This window comes from Nycticebus coucang, chromosome 2 (assembly GCF_027406575.1).
Source record: "Nycticebus coucang isolate mNycCou1 chromosome 2, mNycCou1.pri, whole genome shotgun sequence".
NCBI lineage: Eukaryota > Metazoa > Chordata > Mammalia > Primates > Lorisidae > Nycticebus > Nycticebus coucang.
In genome coordinates this window covers 164,767,341-164,782,388 of record NC_069781.1, presented here as the reverse complement: position 1 = coordinate 164,782,388, position 15,048 = coordinate 164,767,341, and the positions used below count along the sequence as shown (strand labels likewise).

Below are 15,048 nucleotides of genomic sequence, written 5' to 3'. Positions count from 1 at the left end.
ATGATCAGAACACTTAAGAAAATTGGTATAGAAGGGACATTTCTTAAACTAATAGAGGCCATCTACAGCAAACCTGCAGCCAATATCGTATTGAATGGAGTTAAATTGAAATCATTTCCACTCAGATCAGGAACCAGGCAAGGTTGCCCATTGTCTCCATTGCTCTTTAACATTGTAATGGAAGTTTTAGCCATTGCAATTAGGGAAGAAAAGGCGATCAAGGGTATCCACATAGGGTCAGAAGAGATCAAACTTTCACTTTTTGCAGATGATATGATCGTATATCTGGAAAACACTAGGGATTCTACTACAAAACTTTTAGAAGTGATCAAGGAATATAGCAATGTCTCAGGCTACAAAATCAACACCCATAAATCTGTAGCCTTTATATATACCAACAATAACCAAGCTGAACAAACAGTCAAGGACTCTATTCCTTTCACAGTAGTGCCAAAGAAGATGAAATATTTGGGAGTATACCTAACAAAGGATGTGAAAGATCTCTACAAAGAGAACTATGAAACTCTAAGGAAAGAAATAGCCGAAGATGTTAACAGATGGAAAAACATACCATGCTCATGGCTGGGAAGAATCAACATTGTTAAAATGTCCATACTGCCCAAAGCAATATATAACTTTAATGCAATTCCTATTAAAGCTCCATTGTCATACTTTAAAGATCTTGAAAAAATAATACTTTGTTTTATATGGAATCAGAAAAAACCTCGAATAGCTAAAACATTACTCAGCAATAAAAACAAAGCCGGAGGAATCACACTACCAGACCTGAGACTGTAAATCCATAGTGATCAAAACAGCATGGTACTGGCACAAAAGCAGAGAAGTAGATGTCTGGAACAGAATAGAGAACCAAGAGATGGATCCAGCTACTTACCGTTATTTGATCTTTGACAAGCCAATAAAAACATTCAGTGGGGAAAAGATTCCCTCTTTAACAAATGGTGCTGGGTAAACTGGCTGGCAACCTGTAGAAGATTGAAACTGGACCCACACCTTTCACCATTAACTAAGATAGACTCTCACTGGGTAAAAGATTTAAACTTAAGACATGAAACTATAAAAATACTTGAAGAAAGTGGAGGGAAAACTCTTGAAGGAATAGGCCTGGGTGAATATTTTATGAGGAGGACTCCCCAGGCAATTGAAGCAGTATCAAAAATACACTACTGGGACCTGATCAAACTAAAAAGCTTCTGCACAGCCAAGAACATAGTGAGTAAAGCAAGCAGACAGCCCTCAGAATGGGAGAAAATATTTGCAGGTTATACCTCCGATAAAGGTTTAATAACCAGAATCCACAGAGAACTCAAACGTATTAACAAGAAAAGAACACGTGACCCCATCTCAGGGTGGGCAAGGATCTTGAAGAGAAACTTCTCTAAAGAAGACAGACGCAAGATCTACAAACACATGAAAAAAAGCTCTTCATCCTTAATCATCAGAGAAATGCAAATCAAAACTACTTTGAGATATCACCTAACCCCAGTACGAGTAGCCCACATAACAAAATCCCAAAACCATAAATGTTGGCGTGGATGTGTAGGAAAGGGCACACTTCTACACTGCTGGTGGGAATGCCCACTAATACGTTCCTTCTGGAAGGATGTTTGGAGAATACTTAGAGACCTAAAAATAGACCTGCCATTCGATCCTATAATTCCTTTACTAGGTTTATACCCAGAAGACCAAAAGTCACAATATAACAAAGACATCTGTACCAGAATGTTTATTGCAGCCCAATTCATAATTGCTAAGTCATGGAAGAAGCCCAAGTGCCCATCAACCCACGAATGGACTAGCAAATTGTGGTACATGTATACCATGGAATACTATGCAGCCTTAAAGAAAGATGGAGACTTTACCTCTTTCATGTTTACATGGATGGAGCTGGAACATATTCTTCTTAGCAAAGTATCTCAGGAATGGAAGAAAAAGTATCCAATGTACTCAGCCCTACTATGAAGCTAAATTATAGCTTTCACATGAAGGCTATAACCCAACTATAGCACAAGACTATGGGGAAAGGGCCAAGGAAGGGGAAGGGAGGGGGGAGGTTTTGAAGGGAGGGAGGGTAATGGGTGGGGCACATCTATGGTGCATCTTAGAATGGGTACAGGCGATTGCACTAATGTACACAGCTATGATTTAACAATAAAAAAAAAGAAGTACATCTCACTGGGAGAAGTAAAAATGGATTTACTCCATCCAAGTATCTAGGAGAAAAAAAAAAAAAGAAAAATAATAGGCTGTATAACAAATATGGAGAAAAAGAAAAAAGCCATTAAAGTTAAGAAATATGAAATGTAAAACAAGATAAAAGGAGTAAGATCAAACATATCATTTATGGTGAAAAACGTAAAACAGTTTTCATTTACGATGAAAACTGATATCATACGATGAGAAACAGTCTCGTTAGAATTCTAATTTTTTTTTTTTTTTGCAGTTTTTGGCTGGGGCCAGGTTTGAACCCGCCACCTCTGGTATATGGGGCTGGCACCCTACTCCTTTGAGCCACAGGTGCCACCCTGAACTTTATATATAATCTAAGATTTAGTGTAAAGCTAGTACAACAGAACAGATGGCTTTGCCACAGAATAATATAGGTAGAATAGAGAATTCATAAATAGATTTAAGAACTTAGTGTATAACAAAAGTGGGAAATGATGACTTATTTAATAAATGGTGCTGGCAAAATTGGCTACCTATCTGGAATAAAATAAAATTGGACTGAATACATACTTACTATCAAATATTTTGTGACCCTAAAAAGTATGCAATAGGCTGGGCATGGTGGCTCATGTCTATAATCCTAACACTCTGGAAAGCCAAGACAGGTGGATTGCTTGAGTTCAGGAGTTTGAGACAGGCCTGAGCAAGAGTGAGACCTCGTTTATACTAAAAACAGAAAAACTAGCCAGGTATGGTAGCACCTGTAGTCTCAGCTACTTGGGAGACTGAGACAAGAGGATTGCTTTAGCCCCGGAGTTTAACGTTGCTATGAGCTATAATGACACCATGGCATGCTACCTAGGGTGACCAGAGTAAGACTCTGTCTCAAAAAAAGAAAAAAAAAATGCAATAGAATTATAGTTTTTGTTCCAGAGGATAGGGGAGAGGGGTGTAGTTAAGACAGAAGAATATTGATGGAATGATTAAAAAAATTAAAAAACTATCAAACACCAAAACAAACAAACATGTCCCCCATGAATGTCTGTATGTGGCCCAGAAGAAAGATGTGATAGGACCACATTAAGGCATTCAACATGAGTTATCTGAGGGTGGGGATATCAGTGTTTTCTTGATAGATCTTTGTGTTGTTTCATGATGCGAAATAAGTGCTTCTTTTGCAGTTTTGGGAAGACAAATTTAACAAAACATTTTTGGTGAAGGAGCTTTGGGTATGTCATCTCATCTGATTGGTTACTCTCTTGACTGTCAGATCTCACTAGGTGGGAGACATGGTCCAAAGAACAAGCCTTTAAGGTGGATTGGGGGACAGGCAGCTCTGGATGGCAGGACAAGATCCCAGCCCGCCAAGTAGGTTAGTGGAAGCATTAGGGCTTCGAGTCTTGCCTCTGCTGCTTCCCCTGTATTTGCTGGGAGAAGTCAGTTTCTCTCTCTAATCCTGGTCTCAGACCGGCAGGCATAAGATCATCAATGCCAGGACTTTTCCTATCATCGTCACTGACACGCACACCAATCCCTTACCCAATGCTGAGCCGAGCCTCATCGGGGTCTGTGGCCAGCACCAAGCCGATCAGAGGTTTCTTCAGGTTCTCCTGCAGCTGGAAATGGTAGAAGGGCTGCTGGAAGACAGGAGGCTCGTCCACGTCTGTGATGTTGATGATGACACGGGCTTTGTTTCTGTTGGAGGTGATGCCCAGGTATCTGAGGTTGATGGTAGGGTCTGTGGCCTCGATGGTGAAGCTGTATTGCCGGATGCGTTCATAGTCCAGGGGCTGCATAAGGGAAAAGTGCAGTGAGCACCTGCTGTGGGCCAATCACATGGCATGAATCTTCACAGCAACCCTGCAAGGTGCTGCTGAGGGGCCCATGGCCTGAACAAGAGCTATTTCCAAGGTCATAGAGAGAGTGGCTGGGCGTGGGTCAATCTTCAGCTGCTCCCATTTCATCTCAGTGGCCTCATAGCCACACCCCAAGCTCCTGCTGTGTGCCTGGCTCTGTTCCAAGTACTGGGGACAGTCAATGGTTCAGCTACAGTCTGATAAAGGGATCACAGTCTAGTGGTTCTACCCAAAGGCCCTTAAGGCTTTTTCTTTATGCCTTTCCTGGAGATGTTTCTCCTGCCCTTGTCTGCCTGGAAAGCTCCCTCCAGAAGCCCATCAGGAGATAATCAAAGGCTCTCTCAGGGTCCCTCCCGACAGAGGTAACTGCTTCCTTTATGGCATTGCTGGGTCACGCTTACACTCAGCTGCACTTATTTTGCTGTGATTCTCTCTTCCCCACTCACTGAGAGCTTTGCTGATGCTAAGAGCTCTGTGCTTCCCCTGGGTGTCTCCAGCCCTCGGGACTCAGGACTCAGGCCCAGGACGCCCCTAGTCCTCTGCAAGGCCATTCCTTTTTTTGCCCCTGACAGGACCTTTCCCTCCTCGTCCTCCAGGTCCAGCCTGGGTGACTTCTGTGACTGTAGGCCGCGGCCACTGTTGATGGCCATCTTTGTCCCCAAAGCATTCATTGTTTCCTTCATGCTGATGACTTTCTACTGGCAAGGACACAGGGCAGGTCATTAATGCCCCCAGGGGCAGCCCTCATCAATACTGCAGAGAGTTGGTGTATAAATACACCAGCTCCCTCACTTAGTGACTGGAGCTCTGAATGTGTTCCACACTATCCCCAGATGTTCCTGTGGAATTGGGTCCCCCCCCCCCACCCTGCCACAGTGATACCTGCTTGTTAATGAGTCTGGTATTAACTTCTTCCTTTTCATGAGTTATAGCTCCGTGGGTTTCCTGGGGTCACCTCCCAAATACATGATTCATACACAGATCCTCCAAGTCTGCTTCCAGGATAACTCGGCCTAAGATACTGGGTCAGTCTCCATGAACACATGACCAACTCTGAGCTGACCCAGACACTCTCCTCTCCTGTGATGGTGTCTGGCCCAGAAGCAGCCACCAGGCAGGACTTGCAGATGCCACAAACCCCAAACCCCGTGACTGATGTTGCCACTGCGGCCTACCAACCTTCATGGGCTTAATGATGCCCTCGTTGAGGGTGGGGTTCGTCTCAATGGTGAACGTGTCCCTGTACTCGCCCTGCACGATGCTGTACTTGGTCATCCGGTTCTGGGGTTCGTCTGGGTCCTCCACAAACAGAGAGCCCACGGCGCTGCCCACACGGATGTCTTCTGGCACCGCAAATATGTACTTGGCTGATGCAAATAGGATACCCCAAAGGGCACTGGGTTAATGAGACAGACAAGGCAATTGTCCCCTATGCCGTCCTAACAGACGAGAAATGGACACGGTAAGATAAGACAGCAAGAATAATGCCCCTGGGACTGGGTTCCAGAGCAAAGAGGTTCTGCCCTATCTGTCTATCCACCCACCATCCAGCACATAGTTACTGATCACTGACTGGATGTCAGGCACTTTGTGATGGCCCTATGAGTTGACCAGACAGGGAAGTCCTGCCTTTTGGGAGTGTGTGCCATGTCCAGCGAGGCCACTTTAGAACTGGCTGGTCTCTGGGGAGGCTGAGCTGCCTGGGGCATGCAAGTGGGCACAGCCACCTGACTTTGCTCTGGAGCTCCTCCTGGGGCACAGGGAAAGCTCTCATCAGACATCTTTTGGGAGAAGAATCAGGTTGTAGTGGAGTCAGGCCCCAGGGTCTAGAACTTCACTGTCTCCTGTGGGGATGTCCTAGGTGGGGCCTGAGTCTCAGGACCTGGATTCATCCAAGCCCATGGGAACTGGGGGACACTGGTTCTTTATCATAGTGGGACTCTGGGCAGGGGGTGGCACCCAGCAGGGAGCATGAATTCCTTCTGGTCTATGAGGGAGCAGCAAGATGGCCTTGGGAATATGTATCAGGGATGGAAACAGGACCACTCCTGGCACCTAAAGGACTGGGGTGGGGAGAAGGTAAAGGGAGTCGTGGTTCTTCCTCCAGGGCCCCAAGTCACTGAGTACCCTACCCTCCTCCCAAGAGCCCTAGAGGAGGGGCTCACTCTGGATGAAGATGGGGAAGTTGTCATTGACGTCCTGCAGAGTGACCAGCACGGTGGCTGTGCCTGAGTTCCCCCGGAGGCCCTGGACATCTCGTGCTTCTACCACGATCTCGTACCTGGCCTGCATCTCTCGGTCCAAGTTTTTGGTTGTTGTGAAAATGAGTCCTACAAAAAAGAGGCCCAGCAGGAGTGATGTTACTGGGGGAGCTTTTAGAAAATCCTGATGTCTGGGCCCCACTTGGAGAGAACCTGACTTCAGAGCTCCCCAGGTAATTCCACTGTGCAGCCAGGGCTGGGCACTGGGAGTCAATAATCCGCTGCCTCTAGGGCCTGCACTGCAAGGCTAAAGCAGGGCAAATAGTTTGGTTCAGCATTAGTCCTGGCCACCTGGAGCACTGTGTTAAGAAAGTGGATGAGGCCGGGCGGTGCCTGTGGCTCAGTGAGTAGGGTGCCGGCCCCATATACTGAGGGTGGCGGGTTCAAACCCAGCCCCGGCCAAACTGCAACAAAAAAATAGCTGGGTGTTGTGGCAGGCGCCTGTAGTCCCAGCTGCTCGGGAGGCTGAGGCAAGAAAATCGCGTAAGCCCAAGTTAGAGGTTGCTGTGAGCTGTGTGACGCCACGGCACTCTACCGAGGGCAGTAAAGTGAGACTCTGTCTTTACAAAAAAAAAAAAAAGAAAGTGGAAGACGAGGCCACATCCAGGCTGAGTGAAAGAGTGCTGCGATAGATTAGTGATGTCTGCCTTGTGCACTACAGCATAGTGGCAGAGTCTGAGCTATGCATTTGCCATCCCTCTGAAAGACACCAGGCCTTGGCCTGATCAACTGCACCTCTGCCTTACTTCCAAGACTCAGTCCTTATAGTTTTTGGTTATCATTGAGTGAATAATTACTATGGGCCATGCTCTGTCCATATGATATCTAATTCAGACTTCACAGCTACTATACAAGATGAATGTAATCATTCCCTTTTTCTAAATAAGAAGACTAAGGCTCCCAGAGATTAGTTGACTTATCCAAGGTTATTCTGGGGGCTGAGTAGCATCTGGTTTGGAAACCAGATCTGTTTGGACTTGTACCCAGGGCTGCTAGCCAGTGTTCTCTGCTGCTTCTTGGTCACTGCTTGGGTAAACACCTGGTTTTGGAGAAATTAAAATGAAACTGTTGATTTCTTTATCATACACAGAAAAGCCCTGGTGTGTGTGTGAGTGTTCCCTGGACTTGAGTCTATGTCTTGGGCGCTTGTCTGCTTCCTCTTCCCTTGGCGAGCCACTTGGTCTTTACACATGATATGGACCACCTCTGTGGGACAGTGTGGTTCAGCGTTAGTGACACCTTCCTTTAGCACAGGCACCTGAAATATCCACCTCCCCGTCCCTCCAAGTTGGTCCCTGCCTAGGAGCGTTAGTCACACAGACCAGAATTATCGATGGCGAAATGTTCTTCCCCCTTCAGGATCTGGTACATGACAGAGGCGTGGTCTGCCACAGTGGGGTCATCCGCGTCCACTGCTGTCACACGGATGACTGAGGTCCCTGCAGAGAGAGAAGTGTGGGTTGCTGCCTTGTGACTGCAAGGTCCCTCACACCGTTCCTCAGGCCCTGCTCTGTCCCCGCCACCCCCAGGTCTCAGGAAGAAAAGGCAGCTTTGTTTTCTGTGGAGCCTGTGTGGGGGCAGGTTCATGTTGGTGCCCTTGTCTATGATGAGGGCAGTGGTGGGGGCCCAGCCAGTCCCCTTGAAGGAGGCAAAGAGAACAGGTGGTTTGTGTGTTTAGAAGGTAAATGAGGGAGGGGTACAGGGTTTGGGTGGTTGGGGTAGCCACAAGGAGAGTAATGGGCTGTCTCTCCCTCTTCTAGAAGGGAGAGAACAAAAGATGCCCCAAAGGGTGGTGTCACATCTCTTGTCCCCTGGAACTCCAGGGTCCCAAGCTTAGTGGGAAGGTCTAGTCCCAGGGCCCTGGCTAGACACTGGACTGAGGGTTGGAGAGGGAAGCTCCTTTTTAGCATCCCCTGGAGGCTTGAAGAAGTAGAGCAGTAACTCCCTGAGCCTTGGGTCCAGGGCTTTGTACCCCCCCGCACCCCCCACTCCTACAGGCCTAGGACTCTTCTCATTTTGGTGCAAAGACCACATGCACTCTTTTGTGGACCAGTCCTGAGAGTCAGAGGCAGTGGGTGGGGTTGGTTCCAAAGAGTAATGAGATATGAGTGTCTCTGATGGTGATGACTCAGTCCATGAATAAGATCAGGGCTCAGTCCATGACTGGGATTAGGGCTCAGTCCATGACTAATGTCAGAGCTTCCTCTTTGGGGACCAGAGTTTCTTTTAAGTCATAAAGAGTGGCGACACAGGCATTACACCCATTGCCTTGAACTCACTGAATTCCAACCCCAGGCAGTGAAGGTGCTGATGGGAGAGGTGCCCACAGGGTCAGAATGGTGGGAGGAGGAGAGGGTGGGACACACAGACACTTACCCACAGCTGACATCTCGGGCACGGATGCGTTAAACAGCCGGTGCATGAATACGGGCCAGTTGTCGTTCACGTCGTGCACTTTGATGGTGAAGTTGGAAGGAGACTCCAGGTTTTTGTTAGTATCTTTGTCTACGATGAGGGCAACAAGTTGGTACTCAGAGATCTTCTCGCGGTCCAGCCTCTCAAAGGCATACACGTCTCCTGTTTGTGGGTTGACCCGGAACACCTTGCCCGCAGACTCGCCTTTGAGCACGTACTTGGCATTTTTGCGATTCACGCTCGACTTGATCTAGGAAGGAAGAGGCGAGGGGATGTGCTCTGGGTACAAACAGCAGTGGCTGTGCGCATGTGCACGTGTGTGCATGCGTGGAGGTACATTTCTGTATAAAGGTGCACACATGCGCGCACGTTCATGCGCAGTGCTGGCCAGGGGGGTCCTAAATTCAACCCTGAGGTTTTTAACAAGAATCTCTGACTTGTCACCAGTGAGTTATCCTCAGCCAGGGCACTGAAGACACCATGCACATGCACACATGTAAGGGGTCTGAGTTGTCTAGCAAGGCCCCAGTGTGCCTAGGACATAGCAGGTGCTTAGAAAACATTTTTTGAGAGCAAGAATACACTTGGTACCATTGGAAGGCAAGGGGCATTTTTGTTCCATAGAAGTCACTTAACTTCTCTGAGCTGTAGTCACCTCATTTGTAAGAGGGGAATGCTACTGCTTCTGAGGTTGTGTTGCTCCAATGAGTAAAACAGCAGTGTTGAAAATGCTTTCCAGGAAACCTTGGCCTCTCTTGCTATTTCATATAAAATTAGGATCCCTGACAGTGCTGTGCTGGAACTAGTTCCTATCAGCTTGGTTTTTGAGAGCCAATTTGAATTTCAGGAACATATGTGAGCTGATGTTAAACACACCCATTATTAAAAATTAAATGATACAAACCATTAAATAAATCATATTAAAAACAAAGGCAATGAATACTCAGAATGTATTACTTCCTAATGATTTTACTATGTTCTTGTTTTGTGTTTATGGTACCTGTATAAGGGAAAAACTAAATCACGATGTGTTCAAGCACATTTTCTCCCACCTTGGCCTTCAGTGTCATGTTGATGATTGCTTGAAATCAGACACAGTGAGAGTATTTACACCAAGGAAATTGGCAAAGGCTGCAAATCAGGACTTTTTCCCTTGGAGATCCAGTTGTCAAACATTTATCAGTACGCCGCTGGTCTCAATCAATTTAGTTTTTAATAGACACATAAAATGTTATGTGGGAGCCATACAATGAATAATCCTACAGAAAATAACTCCGATGGGTTTTATTTAACTCAGGATTTTACACACTTATTAGACCACTGACTCATTTTTCTTTGTAACACTTACTATTAGTGTCCCAAGGAATGAGATTTGGAACATATGTAAAGGGAATGGGATTTCAGTACAGGGATTTAAATACATGCTAGTTATTATTAACAACAGATCCACTATTAAAGGACATTAGGTTAGAATCACAGAGCATTTGATTTCTAGAATCTTAGAAACAGAGACTATTAGTAGCTTAAGATAATAGTGTTTCATGCATGGTACTCCCATACAAGGACAGAATCCAAAGAATAGAAATCAATTCCATTAAAAATATAAATTAATGCCGCTAAGGTGCCAGGACCCCCATTAGGAGCACAGAGATAGCACAGACCCCCTGTGGCTCTCAGGGCTTGAGTTTGAACCTCCGAGGCTGGGATTCTGAGGAAGGGTGACTTTGGAAGGTCCCATGGGGCAAGGGCCTGACATGAAGACATATGATGGGGACTCATTAGAAAGGCTGGACTCCTCCAGAGAACTGGGAGAGCCTGGGGTCTCAAGAGAGAAGAGGGAGATTCAAGAGGAGTGTGGACACATCCCTGAGATCCAGCAAGTGTCCTTGGGGTATAGCAGCAGTGCAGTCATAGGAGGCTTCAAAGAGAGCAGTGACAGGGGGTGGTAAGTGGGGAGCCGGAGGGCGGAGTGTAGAGAAGTGCCTGGGACGTGAGGAAGGGGAGACATGGAGTGAGGCTCCTCCCCTTTGGGGGGACAGAGAGGGGAGGGATGGGCAGAGGGGTTCATGAGGGGGTCCCAGGGCTCAGCATCCCCGATGTATGATGAACAGCTGTCCAGGGGGCAAGAAGCCACACCCAGCTCTGGCAGAGACTCAAATAGTCTGGGGCTCTGCGTGTGTTGCCCAGGGTTTGCCATCTTCAAACTTGGTTCTGGGTGAGAGTGTTAGGACCCAGCAGGGCAGGGCAGGTGGGGGGAACCAGTTTGCTTGGATTTACCTTATGGCAGTTCTCTGTATATGATTTCGTGTGAATAGAAGTTTCAGTTTTCTTCTCTCTGATTTTCCTTAAGTAGGCTTTATTTTTTAGAACAGTTTCAGATTTATAGAAACATTGAGAAGCTAGTACAGAGTTCCTACGTGTCTGCTCCCCTTTTCTTCTTCGATTAACATCAGTGTTTGCATTCCTTATAGTTAATGGACTAATATCGATACATTATTATTAGCCAAAGGCCATGATTTATGCAGCTTTCTTTAGTTTTGACCTGATGTCCTTTTTCCATTCTGGGATCCAGCTCAGGATAGCACATTCCTCTCCTTGTCATGTTTCTTTAAGCTCCTCTCATGGCTGTTATTGTTTTTGATGACGTTGACAGTTTGGAGGAGTGCCAAAGTCCCCTCTCTTGGCATTTATCTGATGTTTTTTCTCCTCATTAGACTAGAGTCGGGAGCCTTTTCCACCCCCTTTTCTAAGATCACTGTATTTAGACATCGCATCTCCACGATTCAGAAGGCTGCTCAGGGCTTGCTCCTATTGTCTGTCCAGGTATGTAAACAAAGGCACCAGGCTTGGACCTTGATAAACAGAGACTTCCTTTCCTTAGATTACATCCTTGGGGGCTGGGAGCTGATCCTCGGAGCCCCGTTCTTGCTTCTCCCAGGATGTTTTCTTGTTTCTTTCCAGGGTGGGGACTGCATGTGGTTCCTTTGTCTCTGGCCCCTGCCAAGTGGACACTGTTGGCAGGCAAAGGCTGCTGGAGACCCTCCAATGAGCACTTCCAAAGTCACCTGGTCAGGGTTGGGCACAGACAGGTGCTTTCTGCTTTCCATGGGCTATCTCTGATTCACCCTGTGGATTTGGGTCCAGCCATTCCCTTCAGAGGCTGATTCATGGTACTAATATCCATTGGGAAGGACATAAGTGGGTTGACGACATTTCCTTCTATGACACATTCGTGCTGGGAATCAGGAACCCCAGGTTCTCCTAAGGCTGTGTCCCAGTTTCTCTGTGTGACTCTGGAAAAGTGTATTTCCCTCTGAGTGGCCATGCTGGAAGATTTAAAGACCATTGCCATCTTTGGGAGCCTGGGGCACAGTCATCTGGCTGTGGACAGGGCTGAGTGGGGCCCCTACAGCTGGCCCTATTCCTTCCTTCGGCCACTGAGGCATTTCTAGTGCCAAGGCCAGACTGGGCCCTTCATCAAAGTGTCCACTCCAGTCTCTTTCTCTGTGATCAGAGACACCCTCAGCACCACCATTTGTGGAGTCCTTTGATGCATGCTGCCCCTTTAGACCAGGGAGGGGGGCAAACTTTTTTTATAAGGGGCCAGCTAGCAAACATTTTCAGCTTTGTGGGACATATAGTCTTTGTCATAACTACTCAACTCTGCCATTGTGGCATGAAAACAGCTGTGGATCATTCATAAATGAGTGAGTGTGGCTGTGTTCCAATAAAACTTTATCGACAAGAAGCCCAGGCCTTGGAGCAGATTAGGCACACAGGGGGTAATTTGCTCGTCTCTGCTATAGACCATGCCATCTGTGTGAGTGTGGGGACTGTGCCGTCTCTGCCCACTGCTGTTGTCTTTCTAGTGCTCAGACAGTGCCTGGAACTGCCCTTTCTTCCCCCCATATTTTGACCTGTTCCTTTTTGCACCCAGTGTTTTTAGATTCCTTCTTTTTTTTTTTTGTAGAGACAGAGTCTCACTTTATGGCCCTCGGTAGAGTGCCATGGCCTCACACAGCTCACAGCAACCTCCAACTCCAGGGCTTAAGCGATTCTCTTGCCTCAGCCTCCAGAGCAGCTGGGACTACAGGCACCCGCCACAACGCCCGGCTATTTTTTTGGTTGCAGTTTGGCCGGGGCCGGGTTTGAACCCGTCACCCTTGGTATATGGGGCCGGTGCCTTACTGACTGAGCCACAGACGCCGCCCCAGTGTTTAGATTCCAAGAAGCTGACTTAGTGAAATTTTAACGCACTCTAAAGAAGCTTTCTTCCTCATTGAAAACTCTCAAAATATTTAGTCCATCTACTTCTCACTGTGTGTGACATGCACCCCTAGGACCATTCCTTTGACTTAGGGTGGAGGCTTTCACATTGATGATACTTTGACATGTGAGGAGACTCAGTAGTTGCTCAGATAATCTCTAAGCTCTAGGACTTTGGGCTCAGCAGGGCTCCCTTTTAAAGGAGCAGGAGGGGAGGGTGAAAGCTTCAGGCATTGCCTTGGGAGGCAGGCTTGGGTCAGGCACCTCATTATGGGTGTTCTGGAATTTGGGGAGCTGTGTGGGGTCACAGGGAACAAGGGAGAGATAGTCTGAGAGAAAGGGATATTTGAGGAGGTTCAGAGGCCTCTCTGGGGCTGACAAGAGTGGCCTGTACCATTGACTTTGTCACTAGCACAATTTTGTTGAAGGAGGCTCAGGCTGTTCCTGATCTCTCAAATGGGAAAATTTCAGAGCAGCAGGGGCTGCTCTGCCCTAAGTCCTGAACCCCCAGGCCAGGCTTGCCTGAGTAGGGGGTGACCCTTCTGTCAGTGACATCTAGTCCACTGACCAAAGTCTGCAAGAAAATGAACCATGATGTTCACCATCAACTTGCCATCTCCACCACCGTCACCTCCATTCTTCACCTCTGCCATCATCACTGTCACCATCATTGCTACTGTCACCACTGCCACTCCCACCACCACCACTGCCGCCTCTGTGACCTCTACCAATCCCTCACAAACATCATCTTCACCCCTACAACTGCCACAGTGTCTATCACCATCTTCCCCACATCAGCTCCACCCGCCATCACTGTGGCTTCTCCAGTCCTGGGCCGTGAGCCTTACCTTGCCCACATAATGGGGCAGGGAGGTGTTTTTCTCTTCATCAATGTGCATCTGGTTCCAGATCCAGTCTCTTTTCTGGCGCCGGTGGCTGGGCATGCAGGGGGTGTCCTGTTGGGCAGGGGTAGTGCCTGCTGCTGTTGCCACAGCTGCCGCTAGCAGGCCCAGGCAGGTGCCAGAGGCTGCGACCAACATCATGAGCCTCTGCATCTTCCCGGAAGGGATCCTGGGGAGAGACGAGAGGTGCCCTAAGGGTGGGAGCAGCTCCCACGGAACATGGGACTCCCTCTATCTGTTCTCTCCTTTGTCCTTCACACCCTGCTGACAGCAGCAGAACCAGGCCCTCTTCCTGTCCCCAACAAACTCTGGTCTGAGGCGGGGAAGTCAGACCCAGAAACGATCTCTACTTACCAGCCATGCGTGCTAGTGTAGGAGGAAGTGCAGGGGCTACGGGAGCCCACAGGGGACTGTAGGGAAGCCCACCTGAGGACAGGGTGAGGCTGATGTTGATTGAAGTCCCCAAAGACCTGAGCAGTGGGCACTCAGGCTATCCTCACTGTGCAAATGGGGAAACCGAGGCACATAGATGTGAAGTTCACATTGGAGTACCAGGTGGGGCTTAGAGTTAGAACCCAGGTGTCTGATCTCAATGGCTAACTTTTGTGGAGCATTTATTATTTGTGTGACACCATTCCAAGTAGTTTATACATGTTAGCTTGTTTAATTATCCCAATAACCCTCAAGGTTGGTATAATTGTAACCCTCATTTCACATACAAGCCGAGCAACTGAGAGGTTTAGTAACATTCCTGCGATCACCCAGATCATAAGGCGGGGAGCCAGGATTTGAACCAAGGCTGCCTGCTCTAAAAGTACAAGTTCTTTCTTACTGTTTTTACTTGTCCCAGCAGCTGCTGTGGGGGGGATTTAAAGGCTCCTCTGGTCAGCCTGAAAGTCCCTTTGTCAGCTTTGCTTCGATGCTATCTTCAGAAGCCTCCTAGGAAAACCCCAGTGTCCTAACCTGAGGGTCAGCCCCTCAGCCTGGATTGAACAGAGAGTGGTCAGTATAAGAGCTATTACCATAGCAGAGGTTGAGAGGCTGGGTTCATAGCAATGGTTTTACAATTTGTGGGACCCAGTGCAAAATGGAAATGTGTATCTCTTGTTCAAAAGTTAATAATTTAAAGGAGACAGAAGAATGTTAAACACAGCATGG

The 15,048-nt window shown here is 47.6% G+C and overlaps 1 protein-coding gene across 1 annotated transcript in view; it reads right to left on the bottom strand.

Annotated features, from left to right (window-relative positions):
* The window catches only part of CDH5 (cadherin 5), a 39,249-nt gene that overhangs the window by 12,629 nt on the left and 11,572 nt on the right, over positions 1–15,048 (bottom strand). Inside the window, exons 2-7 of the mRNA XM_053603314.1 lie at positions 13,837–14,059; positions 8,684–8,972; positions 7,630–7,746; positions 6,212–6,376; positions 5,226–5,413; positions 3,730–3,980 (exon numbers count right to left, since the gene is read on the bottom strand). Coding sequence (XP_053459289.1) covers positions 3,730–3,980; positions 5,226–5,413; positions 6,212–6,376; positions 7,630–7,746; positions 8,684–8,972; positions 13,837–14,043 — 1,217 coding nt within the window. The 5' untranslated portion in view covers positions 14,044–14,059. The remainder of the gene's footprint in view (positions 1–3,729; positions 3,981–5,225; positions 5,414–6,211; positions 6,377–7,629; positions 7,747–8,683; positions 8,973–13,836; positions 14,060–15,048) is intronic.